An 18,467-nucleotide genomic window follows, 5' to 3' on the forward strand; every position below is an offset into this window, starting at 1 on the left:
GGCCAGTGTGTGTTGTGATTGGCACCACTCGGCGCCTCCTCGAGAGATATGTCATGCCCTTTACCATAGCAGCCTGCTGCAAGCTTCAGTATAAATATTGCGTCAAAATCAAAACAATTTGTGCACGATTTAAACCCGGATGATTGTAAGCACTCAAAGTTCATCTGCCTTGGGAAAGCTAGTGTGTCTCTGACATTGTGATAACACTCGTTGCCTTCTCTAGTGCAGCTCAATCAGGTCTCGTCCCATTCGTCGATATTTGTGATATCACAAATCCCGGATAATATGCGTTGTAGTCCAAACGAGTCGTTCGTTGTAGTTTTTGAAAAGTGATTTCTGTTAAATAAAATATCTCCTTTTGAAGTGGACTCTGAGCTTTGTAACTTTGCAGATCTTTTTTATGCTCAAACAGCAACATTACAGACTAGCTAAAGTAGAAAAAGTGAAAAAGCGTAATAGGACCCCTTTAAATAATAAGACCAGCCAAGCTATTTTCCCATGCATCACCCTCAAGCTGGCTATATTTTGGCGCCTTTTCCCTTGGGCACAATGTAGTAGTGCACATGAGGTATTTGTGTTGTGGGACATAGTATCTGGTTTATAGCTGGTCTAAGCTGTTTTTTGATGGAAAAGAAAACATATCTGATGTATTTGTGCTTTGGGACACAGCAGCTGGTTTTAAGCTGGTCTAGGATAACAGACCATCGAATGAAGCGCGGGATTTCCCAGCAGGACGACTTTATTTGTCCGAGAAGGTCATACAATTGGCTGTTTTCCAGAAACGTAAAAGGGCACGAAGCATTTTAAACACATTAATTAAAGACTGTATTATTAATTTCTTAGTTTTATGGCTACAAAAATGTTGATACGACAGAAAACAGAACGGCCATTTCCACACTACGTGAGCGCACATATACGAACAATGGCGTTATCGGAGTCTCACTTTTAATTCTACTGGCTCAGATATTATTTATATAGCCTATTCATGTCATACTTAAAAGCTTTTATAGCTTCGCCCATTCAGGCAGAGTCTGACCAAAGTGCGCGGCAAGTGAAGTCACCTCATACTCACCCCGGCGGAGAGCACATGTTTGGCTGGTTTGGCTGAAATATTAGCTTTATGGATGATTTGATGTCTCAACACACCCCTCAGCAGATTGAGCGAGCGATTCAAGCCTGACATCGTTCTGTTGTTGGATATAAACGCTGAAGTGAATGCTCCTGTCGCGCACGGCTCGAGGGGTCTGGAAATGCGCCCTACGGGGAAAGTCAGAGCTGCAGTTTCTTGTACACCTGCCAAGTCCTTTTTAAGGTCAGGGTGAGGGGAAAAAAGATAAGAAATGTGTGTTTGCCAATCCGCTGCGCGTGTGATAAGCTCGTTCTGTTTAATTGGCTGTCCAAGACACATTTTATTGTGTGCCTGCAACCAGCAGAACGTCTTTAAATTAATAGGCTTCTGTACAAGGCTTTAAAACGGAAGGACTGAACCACAAAAATCAGAAGGCACGAAATGCAGCCTATGTTATAACTCTTTTTTTTTCCCCCCCAACTTTTTTAATTAATTTTTTTTATCCCCATTTTGTTTCCGTTATTTTGTTACGTTTCAGTGTTGACTTGTATTGTATATGTATACTGAACCTTATTTAGTTGGTAAACGTATCGATTTTCTTTTCATTAAATGGCTGAATTTCAAAATATAGCCTAGGCAGCGTTGGAACTGTTAATATTGGTTAACCATTTCGAGTTCCTTCAGCCTCACCAGTAATGTACCAGAAGATGGAGCTATTGATGTATAACAAGCAATGTCCCCATCATATACATGACCGTTTTTTTAAGAAATAGATGGAATGCTGTTCTTTTAAACTTTCTATTCATCAAAGAATCCAGAAGAAAAACACTACTGTTTTCAACAACGGCAATATGTTTTTTAGCATCAAATTAGAATGGTTTCCGAAGGGTCGTGGATGCTGAAAATGCACGGGAATAAATTGTATTAAATTGCAATATTTCACAGCATTACTATTTTTACTGTATCAATTAATTGTATTAATTAAATGTCAATCAATTAAATGTAGCCTAGCTTGGTGAGCATAAGATACTTCACACACAAAATACAGCAGTTTTAACATATTGGATAAATATTATACTCACTTTTAAAGATGAAAAACACAGTTTTTAATCAAACTATAGTGTAGGTGTGTAGGTGCCAATCTTTTATTATCTAGGAATTGACAAACATGAGCAAATATTAGTAATGAATTTTGCAAACCATTTATTTGCATCCCTTAAGTTAATTTTCCTGCCACTGTGTACACAATCAAGATCTTAGTTATAATTTTAAAGTGCCTGAGCTATACTAGAGCATATATCTGAAAGTCCATTCTTACAAATACTTAAATTACAACACAAACATATTCAAAATGGCTTGCTGCAAAGTTATGTGAAACTAGCTGAAGGCATGGCCACAGAGACCGAGAAATATGAACTTACTTGCTTTGCAGAGCTTATTAACTAATCTACACTGTTAACCAGAACTCATAGTGAGAGAGAATATCTCCCATTGTGTTTGCATTGAATACACTGAAGTGCATTTGAGGGCAGTGAAAGGAGCCATTGCTCTCGGAGCAGGCGACACGTCTGGCTCACATGATCAGATTTCTTCTTTTGCAGCTGTTGGACTTTGGCTGTGAATCGGAGGTATTTAAGATCATCTGAAGTAACTCAGCTGGGTTGCATGGATTAATGTTCGTATATGTATATACAATGACCTCAGTTTATTAAGAAAAGTGCAACTAAAAGTGAAAAGCCACTGAAACAAATGTGGATGCTTAAAATAACCACATACAACTGACACAACTAGGCATGTGAGTCAGCTTCAGTGTGAATGTTAGCTTGACACATCAACCAAAGTTTGATTTATAACTTTTATTTATAAAAAAAACATGACTAACACCACTGTCAGAACATATACCATCAATCCTAAAATATATATAAAGCCCTATCTAAACAGTAAAATAAATAAATATAAAACAAAAATTCTCCCACATATTTGACACAGATTTATTTTCAATCTTAAACATTACAAAATATGGCACACTGTACAAAAAGTTAACGGATAACAAAGTCCTGCATTGTGAACAATCCTGATTGTTTTCTTGCATTCAGCGACTTGAGTTTCTGAAACCCTTCAAGAAAACACAGAAGACAAAATTACTTCATTTATCTACAGCAATCTGCACCCATTTCACATATTAAGGAATTATTGCTCCACACCTTTGAGAAGTGCGTACCAGCTTTTCAACCCTGAACTTGAAATAATGTCATCAATGTCAGGAACAAACCGTCTTCCATCTGGGGGGAGAAAGGGAAAGTCAATACAAATACGGCAAGCAATCAAAATCTGGACACTTATATTCAAAACGGAAGATTATCAGCTAAAACAAACACTCAGGATCAGCAATAACAGGCAATCGATTTGATTACTTCCGCAACACTCACGTTTTCCCTTTAGGTAAAGCATTGACTGTGGTCCCCAGTTCTTAGATAACGGGGTCTATTAAAAGACAAACAGTAAATCAGTAAAATAAACAGCATATGTGATCATAATAAAAAGGTATTTCACACTCAAAATAAATTTAGTTGCATTCAGCGACTTGAGTTTCTGAAACCCTTCAAGAAAACACAGCAGACAAAATTACTTCATTTATCTACAGCAATCTGCACCCATTTCACATATTAAGGAATTATTGCTCCACACCTTTGAGAAGTGCGTACCAGCTTTTCAACCCTGAACTTGAAATAATATCATCAATGTCAGGAACAAACCGTCTTCCATCTGGGGGGAGAAAGGGAAAGTCAATACAAATACGGCAAGCAATCAAAATCTGGACACTTATATTCAAAACGGAAGATTATCAGCTAAAACAAACACTCAGGATCAGCAATAACAGGCAATCGATTTGATTACTTCCGCAACACTCACGTTTTCCCTTTAGGTAAAGCATTGACTGTGGTCCCCAGTTCTTAGATAACGGGGTCTATTAAAAGACAAACAGTAAATCAGTAAAATAAACAGCATATGTGATCATAATAAAAAGGTATTTCACACTCAAAATAAATTTACCTTTTGAATGCAATGACACTCTCTGACCAGTAAAAATATCACTGTGCACGTCCATAAAATCCACATTCTTGATATCTATGAAAAGAAAATAGATGAAAAATGATGTTATTCTATGCTAATGTATGCACATAAAAATAGATATATGCATATTTACCATTTTTGTCGGATCAAGAATGGTTTTTGTTCAGAAGAACTAAACAAATCTGAGTGGTTTAGTTCTCTACTCCTCTATTTATGTCCTTCTTTAAAAACAGGACCCAAGGGTCGATACAACCCCCTGCGAGAGACATCACTTGCGTGCACCTTGTCCTATCATGGGAACGCTCTCTACATTAACCTGCACAAACGCCTGACGTCAAGAGCATCTGCCATAATGAAAATCAATACGGTGAGGTTTACCCTACAGCTGTGTCTCTAAAATTCTACACATGAGGAAAAACACATGTTTCTCCTAAAAGTGTCTCAACCTTGAATCCGAACTGAGTTGCTTGCATAAAAGGCGATGTCAAATTTGAACTAAAGTGGGATTTGGTAAGTGTTAAGATAAAAATGTAAGAAATGGAATGATTTAAAAAAAGAGCAGGATGTCAGTCAATTTATATATATCTCACTGGAACAGAAAAAAAGTCACCGATGCATGAACACAGTGACAGCTCCATTACAGAAAATAAACAAAATGAAAATGCCACATTAAATCTCTAATGCATGGAATGACTGCAGTGAGAACCTGTTCGAAATTCCCTGACACAAGAACCAAGATCAAGTTTTCTAACAGTAAACAAGGTTTCAGGGCAAGCAGCAGGTTATGTGGTAATATAAACTATATTAAAAATTAAAATAATATTTAAATAACATTTATATTAAAATATATAAATATGAATAAACTGTTCAATTAAAATCATTCAGATGTGAAGTGGTGGGAATGAATGGAAATATAAAAAATATATATAAGTAATAATAAATATTTTAATTTTCAAGTAACATACATTTATATTTAAATAAATAAATACTGACACAGAAAAAAAGTAACTGATGCATAAACACAGTGACAGCTCCATTACAGAAAAACAACCACAAATGGCAAAATGAAAATGCCACGCTAAATTTGTAATGCAAGAACCGAGAAAGTTTCCAAACAGGATAAAATATTCCAGAACAAGCAACAGGTAATGTAGAAAAAACAATGTAAACATTGCTCCTTGTTTAAAAGCAAGGTTTTGTCAAAGATTTTGCTTTTTGGCTATAAATACAATATACTATACAATAATATCAACATACTGCCAATAAAAACGTGGTTGGAATAATTTAAATAACAAAAATAATAAATAAATAAAATGTTCCATTGAAATCCTGCAGATGTGAAGTGGTGGGAATGAAAAGAAAATAAAGGAACGATTAATAAATAAATGAATAAATAGTAAAAAATAAATAATAATATATAAATAACTATAAAAAAAACTGTGCTATTAAAGTCGTGAAGATCTGCATCTCTTAACGCTGAAGTAAATGAAAACAACACTTGTTGGTAACCAAAGCACATCTGGATCAATCGTAACAGTGAGCATTTGTTCCCCAGCTACTCATTGAATTGCACGCTGCTGGATTTGAATATTGATCGGACAATCTGATTCAGGCACTGGCCGAACTCCTCCAAAATCATTCTCTCAGCGTGAGCCGAAGTGTACCCTTCCTTCTCTGCCTCTTCAGCCTGGGCGAGGAGACAGCCACATGTGGCTTCCACTACATCGGGCGTGATGCACACCAGAGGACTCCTATCAACAGAGACACCCTCAGTGACCAAAGGAATAACAAAACCCTACTGCTCTCATTTACTACCATTTGAAAAACAACCAACAAAGCACGACACAAACAGTAGCCTGTAACCTCAATCTCGTTGGGCTAGTTTACAGTGATGCCATAGATGTGGGCTAACAGTTCATAGAAATCCATGTCCAATCAGTCTTAAAAAGTGACACTGAAGGCCTCTTGATTCACATGATCTACTAAGGATTAACCTTGAAAGTCTTGGGCCCTTATTTTTACTCTTAAAATATAATCGATATGACAGCTGACAGTTCCACTTATTGCTGTGAGTGACTAATTGCATATGTGCTTGGGGTGTCACACAGAGGAAGTGGAGGTGGGAGGGAAACGCCTACTAAAAGACCACATTGTTACACAATATAGCGGAAGTGAGGTGTGTATATATATATATATATATATATATATATAAAACTGTATTTTTGATACACAGTGTTGGCCAAAATTATTCGAACTGAGTATTTTCACCAGATAAAAAATGGTTTTAAGTCAGTTATGTCTATCTTTTGCTGTAGTGAGTCAGTAGGAAATATCAGTTTGCATTTCCAAGCATTCGTTTTGCCATTAATTGTAATAATCCAGTGAGATTTTTGTCTGACAACAGCCAGTGCTCCACACAGAGATCTGATCTCATCATCATCCAGTCTGTCTGAAATGACATGAAGAAACAGAACAAACTGAGACAGACTAAATCCAGAAGAACTGTGGCAACTTCTCCAAGATGCTTCAATAGACCTACCTGAAAAACTATGCAAAAGGGCAAAAGCTGCTTTAAACGCAAAGGATGCTCACACCAAATGTTGATTTAATTTAGTTAATAGAAGTTAATTGACAAAGAAAATCTATTTATGACATTATTTTTGATAGCATCCTCATTTTACAGCATTTTTACACAAGTGCCTAAAACTTTTAACAGTACTGCAGGTAGGTTTCTTGAAGCATCTTGGAGACACTACCATTCAAAAGTCTGGGGTGAATATGATTTGAAAGAAAGAAAGAAAGATAGAAAGAAATAATTTTTTCAACAAGGACACGTTAAACTGATCAAAAGTGACAGTAAAGACATTTATATAAAAAAATATATATTTTAATAAATGATGTTCAGTCAACTTTCTATACATCAAAGAATCATGAAAAAATTACAAAATCAGCATATTAGAATGATTTCTGATGGATCGTGTAACACTGAATATTGGAGTAATGACTGCCAAACATTCAGCTTTGCAGTAACAAACGTATATATATATATATATATATATATATATATATATATATATATATATATATATATATATATATATATATATATATATATGTACGTATGTATGCATATAATTTGCACGTTTTTGACAAGACAAGCCAACAGTTCCTAGTGTTTTGATTTTAATCTTATTTAGAAATAAAAAAAAAAACACTGAAAACATTATTTTATTTTGTATTTACATGATTAGTATTACAATGGTATTACATGTACCTGGTCGGGTAGAAGATGCTGGAGTCAGGCCTGTCCCACTCAGAGCTCTTCTTCGAAGGACTTTCCTCATAGTTTCGGCAGCCCACACACTTACAGGTGGACGTGCACATGATTTTGGCCTGTGTGGAATTGCAGTGTAAAGTGGCTCCAAAAAAATACACTATTGTACATATACTACTTATCAGGTCAGCTTACCTCATAACACTCGCAGTAGTTCTTCAGGCAGCCTGAACGCTTGCAGTTGCAGCCCTTTGTGTGACATCCCTTCACATTCCCCTGTTTCCTACTGCCAATCTTAGGCCGAAAAGCCCCTGGATTCCTGTCCAGACAGGCCTAAAGAAAGTGTAGAATATAAGAAGTGGCATCTAATCAAAGAGACCATTTAAGCTGGTTTATTTTAAGAGGTTTCTGTCATGTGGTTAACCTTTATAGCCTGGGATCTCTCCAAGTTATGTTCAGTATTATTGTAGCAGTTTAAACATTTACAGTTGTTGCAGACATCTCCGTTCGCAAAACATTCACAATAACTGCCAAAGAAATTATTTGGTAAGAGCAGTTATTTTTGTACAGAGGCATCAGTCATCATGACCCAAGCAAATAAATTTGTTGGGTAATGCAACCATGACTCAGTAGAGTTTACATCTGAACAAATGAAAGGCTTAAAAAAACATGATAATACCTACAGTTTCAGACACTGAGATTTTGTGCAGTTGCAGGGTCGCTTAGATTTGTCCCACTTCACACTAATAAACAAAGAATAGTTATACCATAATTTAAACTGTTTTACAAAAAGTACTGGTCAGTTGTCAAGTATAAACATGAGAGGCATTTTATAGCAATGGTACTCGTACCGTCTACGTCCTTTGGTCTGTCCTTCCTCTTCCAGTTCTACAATCTGAGTAGGGCAAAGTGCCTGATGAAGCTAAAAAAAAAAAGTAAATGTATTAATTTAAAACGATTTTTAACTTCAGGTCCTTCCACAACACTTCAGCAGGTTTGGGGTGGTTGAATGAATTGTGTGCTTGGGGTTGTTGTCTTCCTGCATGACACTTTCTCTTGAGATTGACAGTCAGGTCACAAAAGGCAAACATTTCCCCATGAGATTTACTAATTTAAGTGTAGGCCTATATATATTTATCTGCTATATGATACATGCTAACCATTTACTCCATGTTTCAAACTGACTGATGCAGTTTCCCAGCAAAACTACCTGTGAAGCATAAGGTCCTGGCGCGAGGTTGAATGTGACACCTGCAGATGTCTTGTGGGTCTGAGGCAGTCCAGTGGATGCGATCTTCTCCGAATGTCCGGCATCTGATGCTGGATAGGACATTCAAATACTTCAACAGTACATTCAACTACTAACCTCATAGTAGATATCATAATATGTTTATAAATGTAATAATACATTAATAATTTCCATTTATTTCATTTTACATGCAAAAATGATTATTTATATGGAAGACTGAAAAGCACAGCAACAAAATAAGGCCTGTTCAACTAAGGAGCATGGAAAGCATGGAAAATGGCCACGAAACACTAAATTATCATGGTTTTGGCACCAAAAAACCTTAATGAGCATTATACAGTAACCTCAGGGGAAAAAAATAAATGATGAAAAATGCATGAATAAAAAAAAGGATTAAATGCATTAAATGAACTAAAAGGTCTAAATTTTGTAATCGTTCAAGTGTATTCAAGAATAATCGTTTCACCTTTTCCAGTGGGTGAGTAGTCCTCAGTAGAGCAGCTCTGCTCAGATGGCTTTGGCAGAGACACTGTGTTGAGATCCATCATCAGAGAGTGAGGAATCTGATCGGGACTGCAATGGTTCAGCACGACGACCTGCCCTCCACCGGTCACATCACACACAACCTGCACTGGCTGTAACATCTCAGAGAAGATGGCCTATTTCATCAATTTTGAAATGGCTTCATTTTTATTCATCTCAAATCTGGCACAATCAGCTCCTGACACTGAATAATTTCTGACTAGTGGCATCAAATGAAAACATAATGATTTTAAAAACAGGTCTTTTATTGTTTGGATAAATCGAGGATCTATCGTCCATTAATCAATTGGTAATAGTCTTTTTTCTTTTCTTTTGAAAACCACATATAAATGACAAATATTTTATTATAATACTAGACGTTTGAACCGTGACTGATTTTGTTTATTTTTTGAGAAAATAATGAGAATTATGACATTTGTTTGTTTGTGGCAATAATATATGTGATACCTGACAAATATTGGACGTCTCATCTGGAAGCTTCTGGTCATGAGACGGCACAAGAAGAGCATGAGGCTGATTTCTCTGAAAAAAAAAATATACAAAGAATCCATTAAGTCCCTTTGAACCAAGCTTCACATACATGACACAAACATCTTCAGACTGCACTTTACATCATGATGTCTGAATCCTTGATCTGTAGAATACCCCTCCAAACTGTAAACATCTGCACCATCAGAGCTGATACTGGTGACAGCTCGACAGATCTCTCCCTATGAGAGAAAGAATTCAGCAACGTTTTACTTATTTAATGAGTTAAGGACATAACATGTTTGCTTTATGTGTTCGGTTCTGACTCGTAATTTCAGATTTCACATAGAAAATACTTTCAATTTGTTCACACTCACTGATGACATGCCATAATGAAAAGCCTCCTGGGATGGCCAGGAGCTGTACGGTTGGCCTAGTACATGCTGATAATGGCTAGACTGAGCCAGTAAGTATTCAGGATAGGACGCTAAGCTGAAGTGGGCTACTGGAGGCAAAGGATCGCATGTTAGCTGTGGAAGAATCCTGTAAGTGGTGTAGTCGTCCTCCCGCAGGGATTCTTCCATCCTGGAGTATCCCTGTACTGAATGCATCCCATGACTGATGAGATTTGCCATTCTAGGACTTTCATGGGTGTGGTGTAAAGGAACAAGAGACCCTTCAGATAAGTCTCTTTTGTAGCTGTACTCTTGGTCCTCCAACTCATTCATTCTCCCACTCTAGATGGCGCTGGAATCACGAAAGCATATAAGAAAACTGAATGATAATCTAGATGCTGTAAAAAAAAAATCATTTTAATTTGAATAATTCTGTGCTTTTGTGGTTCTTATAAATCTTTAATTGTAAGATTTCTATTTGATATCAATTACAATTATTATTATGATTAAAAACAACACTGGTCCCGACTATCCAATGATAAGTTGTATAGTGAATATACATTTTTCTAACGTTATACTCTTCAGTAAACTATTCCATTCTTAATATATTTATTTTGTGTTGAGCTAAAAAAAAGTCTATAATAATATAAATATAGAATATAAATAGATAACCAAATATTTAAATATGTTTAGTTTACCAACTTTGAGGCGAACTGGTTGTGCTAGCGATTTAGCTAATCATTCGTCCACCTCGAGATATTAGTCAAATATCATTTCTGTAGACATTATGATATACTTACCAGATACCTAAGTGCGTAATGGATATTTTGACCGCTTAAATTAACAAAATTAACTTATCTAAAATTGTATAAGTGTTTTGGATATGTTTTTCGACGTTTCGGATACTGTGGAAAAGCGCGAATTTAACGGGATTTGAGCTCACGCGCTTAAACACCGCGAGAGGGCGCGTGCAACTATATTTCACATAATTATGTTTTATTTTTGTAAATTCGCTTTGTAAATAATATACTAAGATGATTTAACGACGCACTTTCACACAACCATTACAAAAGTAAGAAAATTTAGCAGCGTCACCTTCCCCTCTCATTTTTACTGCATTAGCTAATGTTTGGAGGTTGGACGCTTATGAAACTAACCCCGCCCCCCAGCTGGACTTTTGCTTGTGAAATACTTTAAGAGCGCGCGCTTGGAGTGCTCCCCACCACGTCTTGAAGATGAAGATCAACTTCTCGAAGTGTCACTCGGTGCTCATCACGGGGGCAAGCAGAGGTCTCGGACTGCAAATGGTCCGACAGCTGCTCTATTCGCCGAACAGACCCCAAAAGATCATAGCAACCGCGCGGAATCCAGCCGCTGCACAGGTAGGCCATTACAGCGTACCATAGCGTTTTTTCACAGTCTATAGTCTGTGCACAATAAACATATCTGGACAAGTGGCTTAACGAGTGATTATGGTTTGCTGTCATTGTCAGGAACTGCAAGAACTCGCCAAATCGCATCCAAACGTTCATGTTTTGCCTCTAGGTGAGTTACATTGTCACGTGACTAACACCGAGACGCTTAACAAAAAATATATATATGAATTATTAAGCGAATTAAATTATTCGATTTTCCACTTCTGCATCATCAAGACGATTTGTGTATAGAATTCTGTTTGTGTTTAGTTCACCGACTACTTCCTTTGTCTGTTTGAACATGTCAGTACTTTATATTTGTTTCAATGATTTATGTATAAAAAGTATAAAAAACATAAACTGTGTATGTATTATTATTTAACAATGTATTTTAAATACCACCCAACCTCCACAATAATGCATAAATCATATAAAAATATTACTAGTGATGTGCAATTCTTATATATGTCCAGTAGGTGGAGACAAAGGACATAGAAATGGGATTCTTATTGACATTGACAAATGTTTAATTTCCACATTAAACTTCCCTGTCAGATTTTATATAATAAAGTCCAAATTATATTTGTCATTGTTATCATGAAGAAAAAAAGTGTGTGTATATATATATATATATATTAGTGCTTTCCAAATAGTAAACAGTTATTTTTATTGTATTTATATACTATTATATTCATGTTTTAAATTAGAATTTTTATATATGTTCATTTTGATATGTGCATTTTAGTTTTTTTTTTTGTCATTTAATGATGCCATTTACTTTTTTTTTTGCAAGCTTTTTTTTATTTATTTTTTTTTAAGTTCAAGTTTAAATCTGAACTTATTCATTTAAGCCACTTTCCATGTAGTTGGCTAATTCCAAACTTCATTTCAATTACTTAAAATGATTTTTAATCGTTTTAGTTCATAACACCGGCCCTAAGTAATAGAAAGTTGCATAGTGAACAGTTTTCTAGTTACGCTTTTCTGTAAAATATTTCATTGTTTTTTTTATTTTGTAGAAACGTGAACTAGATAAATAAACCATTGAGATGTTTGATTTGAAAACAAACTGGTCTTTTGAGTTGCTTTTTTTAAATCCACCAGAACCAGATCGAATGGATTTAAAAATCAGTCTGTCTTTATTATTTCAGATGTGACCAGCGACAGCAGTGTGGATGCAGCAGTGCAGTCAGTGGAATCCATTGTGGGCACTGATGGTTTGAACTGCTTAATCAATAATGCGGCGATTAACATGACGTCTGAACTGGACACGGTCACTCGAGATGCCATGATGAAAACCTATGAGAGTAACACAGTGGCTCCTCTTTTTATGACCAAGGTAGTATGACTGGATTCATTACCATCCAAAGGCGACTATAATCTTTCTTAACGGTATTTCATTTTCAGTATTTATTTGAATACCCCATGATCTTTTTCAGGCTTTCCTGCCGTTGTTGAGAAGGGCGGCAGCTGAAGGCAGTGACATGGGAATCCAGAGAGCCGCGGTGATCAATGTGTCATCCGTCCTGGGATCTGTGCAGCTCAACTGGGGCGAGGGGGCGAGCTACAAGAGTTATGCATACAGGACATCTAAGGTAAAACACCTGTTTAGTTGCTTTGTGGGGAAAATGATGAACTTCTATATACTTAACTTAGATTTTTGACATTCTAGAGCGCCTTGAATATGGTTACAAGGTGTTTGGCTATGGATCTGGAAGCTGAGAAGATCTTATGCGTCGCCCTTCACCCTGGTTGGGTGCGCACTGATATGGGCGGACCAACGGTGAGTCTAAATGTACAATTTTTTTATTAGTTGTCTTGATAAAAATGGCGTTTTAACCCATTTTCTTGCATTTGAAGGCACCTTTGAGCCCAGAGGAGAGCATATCATCAGTGTTGTCTGTCATTTCTGAATTAACGGAGAAACATCATGGTGGATATGTGGACTACACTGGGAAAAGCTTACCCTGGTGATTTCCATATTGTGTGTCACACTGTCCGAGTGCCAGATGACCGCTGGGAAGTAAAGACCAGAGAAACAGCCTGCCGTATTAATTATTCATGTTTCCTACTGACCAAGAAGTAAAATAATGAAGTAACCTTAGGTCTTTGGAGAATTGAATTGTTATGAAAGGTTACAGGGGTGTGTTTATACTTTGTCATGGTTATTGCCTAAATTAATAAAAGATAATAAGACAGACAGTAAGGTGAGTCGAATGCCATTTATGAGTTTTATTTTTTGAATCCATCTCCACACCAGCCGTCAAGTGATTCTGACAGATTAAAGTTGCGTGGTGATATTGAGAGTTTAGCGTGTGAGACGACGTTGAACGTTAATACAGCCTCTGAGAGCGAGTTCAGCCAGGTGCGGTGGAGGTCACGGTGTGTCAGTGCTGGATTCGGTCAAAATTAGGCTTGACTTATTTCCTCTGACGTGAGCGAGGAAGGCAGACTGTCGAGAGCTCCGAATTCTGCAGGGTGAAGTAAGTAGAAATGTGAAAATTAGAACCACTCACTTTCTTGCAGTCAAATTAAGCTCTCATTTGCCTAAAACCTACAGAGATGGTTATTCAGAATTGCACGGTATATACATTACTTGTCTTTTATGTGTCCGTTTATTAATATTTTGATGGTTTCGGTTACTAGAAGTCGGAGTTGAATTCTAAATGTATTAATTTAACTTTGCTTTGGAGTTTGAAATGAATTGGTCAAGGCTAACAGGACACATTTGTATTTAAGCTGGAATGACTGGATTGAGTGGTTAACAGGAACACCGCAGATGAATTTCAATAGGCCAACACAACAACAAAATGACTGAAAACATCTTTGGTGTTTCCTTCATGGTATTTGAAGGTTGTTGTTTTTTTTTTTTCTTCTTAATTTTTTATTGTTTCTGGGGGGGGACGGTAAGTATTGCCAAATATCATTACAATAATAATAATTACTCGGGGAAAATTTAAATAATTTAATTTAATATTTCAGAATAAAAATAAAACGTAATTTTAAATTTCATTAAATTAATCAAAAGGGGCTGATATATATATTATCCCTTAGTCTCTTTTGATTAATATAATGCATCTTTGCTGAATAAAAGTATTTATTTAAAAAAAAATTGACTATAATTTAATACTATATATATATATATATTTATATACTATACTAACTATACTCCCAGCAATTTGAAGTTGATATGTCTTTATTTTAGTTTCATAAATCTGATTTAAAAAATCTCTAATCAAATAACAACTGCACTTACCTTTTAATTTGAGATATGAAAGAAAGTCTATAATAGTGTGGATGATATCCTCGTCTGCTATCCTCAGAGCGGCTAAAAAAACAGAAACAAGATTTTATAGGGTCATTTTCAGTTATTATTTTACTTCCGAAGCCTTGCCACAACATCTGTGAAAGTACATTAATGATAAATGAATAGTGTAATCAACTTCCTAGCCTTTAGAGAGTCTAATAAACCATACAGAACAATGCTCTTAATGAACACAAATCCTTTTTGGGTTTTCACACTGACGAGTCCCTACGGGCTGTGCATGTTTCTTACCTGTCTTGAAATCTTCCTCTATGGGCATTTCTCTCTTGCCTGCCAGTCCGTGCTTGTCGCTAAGGCTTCTGTGGCTGTCTATGGCATCTGATCACAAAGCAAAACCACACATAATCACATTGATCATTTGAACAGCCCGCTGAGCACCACGCCGTCAGACCCTGATGCCCCGGCTGATATTCATAGACCTGCCTGTGGCACACATATGTTCCTAATGCGACACGTCATTTTTTTCCGAGGAATATCTTTTTGGATTGGGTTTCTGTTTTTTGGGACAGATTGAGTAGAGCAACCTGCAGGAATTGAGTCATGGAATTGCTTTTTTGTTGCAATGCAAAGCACACGCTCACACCCTTGTGAAAAAGAAGTGTACTTTTAGTGTACTTCAAATCTTAGAAGTATATTTTTTAAATCTGTATTTGCAGATGGTATTACAAAAATTAAAAAAAGTCCTCTTTCATGACTATATGTATGAACACAAGTACTTAAAAAAAATTGCACTGTAATATAAGTTGTACCTTAAAGTACATGTTTTAATAATCTTTTGTCGTGCTTTAAAGTTGACAAGCAGCACATGTAAAATACTTTTCATTTATAAAGTTCATTTATTTTAAATGTACTAACTATACTTACAAATATATTTAAATACATGACATACAAGTTTCAATAGAAATTGCATTAAAGTATATTTTAATAACCAGAAATGCTTGTCATTACATTCGAAACTACACGTTGAAATATGTTCTTAAATCCTACTTAATGGGTCAAAAAACAACTAAATACATTTAATTTAAATTTAAACTGTAATGCATTCAGTTGTGGAAAATATGCAATTAAGTGTCCAAAACCTTGCACTTGAGTATATTATTTCCATAACGAATCATTTTAAAAGTATTCTAAAGTGTACTCCTTTTTCACAAAGAGTCCTTTTGCACCCAAAGCAAAAAAGAGCAGTTTGATGACAAAAACAACAGAAAAAGCTCACAGCAAGGTACAGAGGGTAAAGCGAAATAATAGACAGACTATTTAATGCAAGGAAACCTATTCAGAAAGAAACCTGCTGCTAAATGGGTTAGTACTAATTGAATTTAAGACTATGTATGGCAGTATTTAGAAAGTTCATGAAGAATACTTCATGCATTTGCACACAGAATATGTTGCTAAATGATGCCCGCAAACAGCAATGATTGATATTTCCAGTTCAGGTGAAAAGATCTTTCTTTGATTCGTGCCGAATGGAAACTTCACCAGCAATGCAAAACAGCACAACGAGCGAAATCCCACAGAGCAATTCCTCCTCTGACTTCAATAACCTGCAGGTGCTATCTTACATTGACCAAGCAGATCTTCTCTCCCCCTTGCACTGGGAGTATCCTTAACCTTTATAAGGTGATCAATATGACCTGAAACACAGGGAGCTTACGTAACTGACCTACACAGGTGAGCTTAACATCAGTGCACCCCAACACACTTCATCAAAGAGAGCGAACAGACAGTACAGCAAACTAAAGAGTCCAAGGTTTAAAAAGCAGACCTGTGAGCTCAAAGCAAAAGTGAAGAAAAAAACGTATGCGTCAAAACAGTTACATAAATCATAGGCAACTGTTTTTGAATAAACAGCTATGGGGAAAGAGAGTGTGGTATTATTGGAGAAGACAGAAAAAAGTCTACAAAAGATGTAATGGGGAACTCACGAGGACCGAGGAGATACCCAGCGCTGTTCAGGGTCCATCCTCTCTTTTCCTTGGCCTGTTTTGCAGAATATGTGATATATAAATGTAGAAGGTTCAATAAATATATACTGTAACAAATCCCTGTACATTTACAGTTCAAAACTGTTAGCTGTGGTTGCCAGACATTCACTGTAAAAATGATGTTTCAGGTATTACAGGATGACAGGTGCCTTTATATTTTAGAACTGATAACTGTATATTTCATGAAGTGATGTAATGTTAATATACCAGTCTACTTGAACTAACAAAAACTGAAATGTTTTTTTTTATCATAAATTATAAAGTAATTCATAGTTTTTATTTGCAAAAAAAACATACATTTGATTTACTGTCAAATTAAGTATAATGCAATGTTAAACTATTCATAGTTGTAACACATTGTTACTGTAGCATTTATAGAGTTTTTCTGCAAAGATTACAAACATTTTTAATGTAGTGATGACTAGGGATAGTTGTCACAAGCCTCATATCTCAGTATTTTTTTATGATTTTGAACCATATTGGTTCTTAATATAATTAGAACTCAAATTACAATATAATAATAATAACAAAACAATAGTTAATAGTTTTGTATAATGGTTCAAAATCCTAATATCTAATATCCTAGGCCTATATTTTTACATATACATACATATATATATATATATATATATATATATATATATATATATATATATATATATATATATATATATAACCTGTCATTCAAATTAAAATGAAAAAATCATGTTTTAGCAAAAGAGATTTTTAACTAAATGGTTAAAGTGTGTTCCAAAAACAAGTGTATTTTCAACAACTATCGGTTGTTGTCATATGTGTTTTAGTTGTTTTCATTGTATACAGTTTATTAAATTATATTTGTTTTCCCACAACTATTGTTATTGACATTTTACGCTACCTTTTACATTTATGCTATTTAATAATTTTGCCGAAAACTCTATAATATTCTATTAAATGCCGTATCCCGTTGTGACAACTTCCCCCATAAACCGCGACAACATGTCCAGGTGTTGGGGCATGTTGTCACAAAAGTAAACGTGCGTTCTTTTTCTTCTAACGCAACAACAGTGAAAATGTTAAATATTTATAGCAAAGACTTTAAGTAACGTGTTTGAACAGAAACTGCCTTTTTTTTTAAAGCCACCGTGAAACTGTGTGAAGGGTAAAAAAAACTGTAGCCCCGGTCTGCCCTAACAGGACGTTTCAAGGGAGTGTTGTTACACAGAACAGTTCCTATATCTTTTATTTAATTTCAATGTTTCCGTAATTTGATACGCTTCAAACATACAGGATTAACCAAATGAAATTCATCATTTTGAATCAAAGTAAATCTTACCGCAATCACCATTCCGAGTGTTTCCGTAAGAAACGCGCACACAATAAGAGACACACAAACTCCACCGACACACCTGTGCATCTGAAAAGCAGCATCAGTGAAGCATTACAAAACATACAGAATATGCACAACCAGAAGCAAACCGAAAGGAGGAGACTAGGAACTTACCCTGAGTATCAGTTGGGTCTTTGGAGAGTAAAACACTAGTAGGCTAATGTTCCTGCTGCTTCTTGCTGCTGGTCCTCTGAGCTCTGATGCTCCTGGTCCTCTGAAGCTGCTGGTCCTCTGAGCTCTGATGCTCCTGGTCCTCTGATGCTGCTGGTCCTCTGATGCTCCTGATCCTCTGAGCTCTGA

At 35.9% G+C, this 18,467-nt stretch overlaps 4 protein-coding genes across 5 annotated transcripts in view; 1 reads left to right on the forward strand and 3 right to left on the reverse strand.

The window, feature by feature from the left end:
• The window catches only part of cox8b (cytochrome c oxidase subunit 8B), a 2,146-nt gene extending 781 nt beyond the window's left edge, over positions 1-1,365 (reverse strand). The window contains exon 1 of the mRNA XM_016267469.1: positions 1,073-1,365. Within this exon, the coding sequence (XP_016122955.1) occupies positions 1,073-1,183 (111 nt within the window). The 5' untranslated portion in view covers positions 1,184-1,365. The remainder of the gene's footprint in view (positions 1-1,072) is intronic.
• A 4,225-nt stretch (positions 1,366-5,590) lies between these two features.
• tesmin (testis expressed metallothionein like protein) lies at positions 5,591-11,145 on the reverse strand. The gene is made up of 12 exons (XM_016267474.1): positions 10,874-11,145; positions 10,056-10,425; positions 9,822-9,920; positions 9,658-9,732; positions 9,134-9,311; positions 8,629-8,738; positions 8,270-8,340; positions 8,102-8,161; positions 7,843-7,945; positions 7,614-7,751; positions 7,419-7,537; positions 5,591-5,895 (listed from the first exon to the last, which is right to left on the reverse strand). Exons 2-12 carry the CDS (start codon positions 10,404-10,406, stop codon positions 5,700-5,702), a joined length of 1,500 nt encoding a protein of 499 aa, XP_016122960.1. The 5' UTR covers positions 10,407-10,425; positions 10,874-11,145; the 3' UTR covers positions 5,591-5,699.
• Positions 11,146-11,214: 69 nt separating this feature from the next.
• On the forward strand, positions 11,215-13,690 carry LOC107581814 (C-factor). The gene is made up of 6 exons (XM_016267468.1): positions 11,215-11,455; positions 11,567-11,618; positions 12,640-12,827; positions 12,928-13,083; positions 13,161-13,271; positions 13,349-13,690. The coding sequence occupies exons 1-6, from the start codon at positions 11,309-11,311 to the stop codon at positions 13,460-13,462; spliced, it is 768 nt and encodes a 255-aa protein (XP_016122954.1). The 5' UTR covers positions 11,215-11,308; the 3' UTR covers positions 13,463-13,690.
• Positions 13,691-13,696: 6 nt separating this feature from the next.
• Positions 13,697-18,436, reverse strand: gal (galanin/GMAP prepropeptide). Of its 2 annotated transcripts, XM_016267470.1 has the most exons (7): positions 18,282-18,436; positions 18,114-18,194; positions 16,739-16,793; positions 16,376-16,447; positions 15,045-15,131; positions 14,745-14,816; positions 13,697-13,959 (listed from the first exon to the last, which is right to left on the reverse strand). In XM_016267470.1, exons 2-7 carry the CDS (start codon positions 18,192-18,194, stop codon positions 13,898-13,900), a joined length of 429 nt encoding a protein of 142 aa, XP_016122956.1. In that variant the 5' UTR covers positions 18,282-18,436; the 3' UTR covers positions 13,697-13,897. The 2 variants fall into 2 exon arrangements, with proteins under 2 accessions (XP_016122956.1, XP_016122957.1); XM_016267471.1 differs by lacking the exon at positions 16,376-16,447 and having other exon boundaries at positions 18,282-18,433.
• Between the last annotated feature and the right edge of the window lie 31 nt (positions 18,437-18,467).

This window comes from Sinocyclocheilus grahami, unplaced genomic scaffold (assembly GCF_001515645.1).
Source record: "Sinocyclocheilus grahami isolate Dianchi unplaced genomic scaffold, SAMN03320097.WGS_v1.1 scaffold38.1, whole genome shotgun sequence".
Taxonomy (NCBI): domain Eukaryota; kingdom Metazoa; phylum Chordata; class Actinopteri; order Cypriniformes; family Cyprinidae; genus Sinocyclocheilus; species Sinocyclocheilus grahami.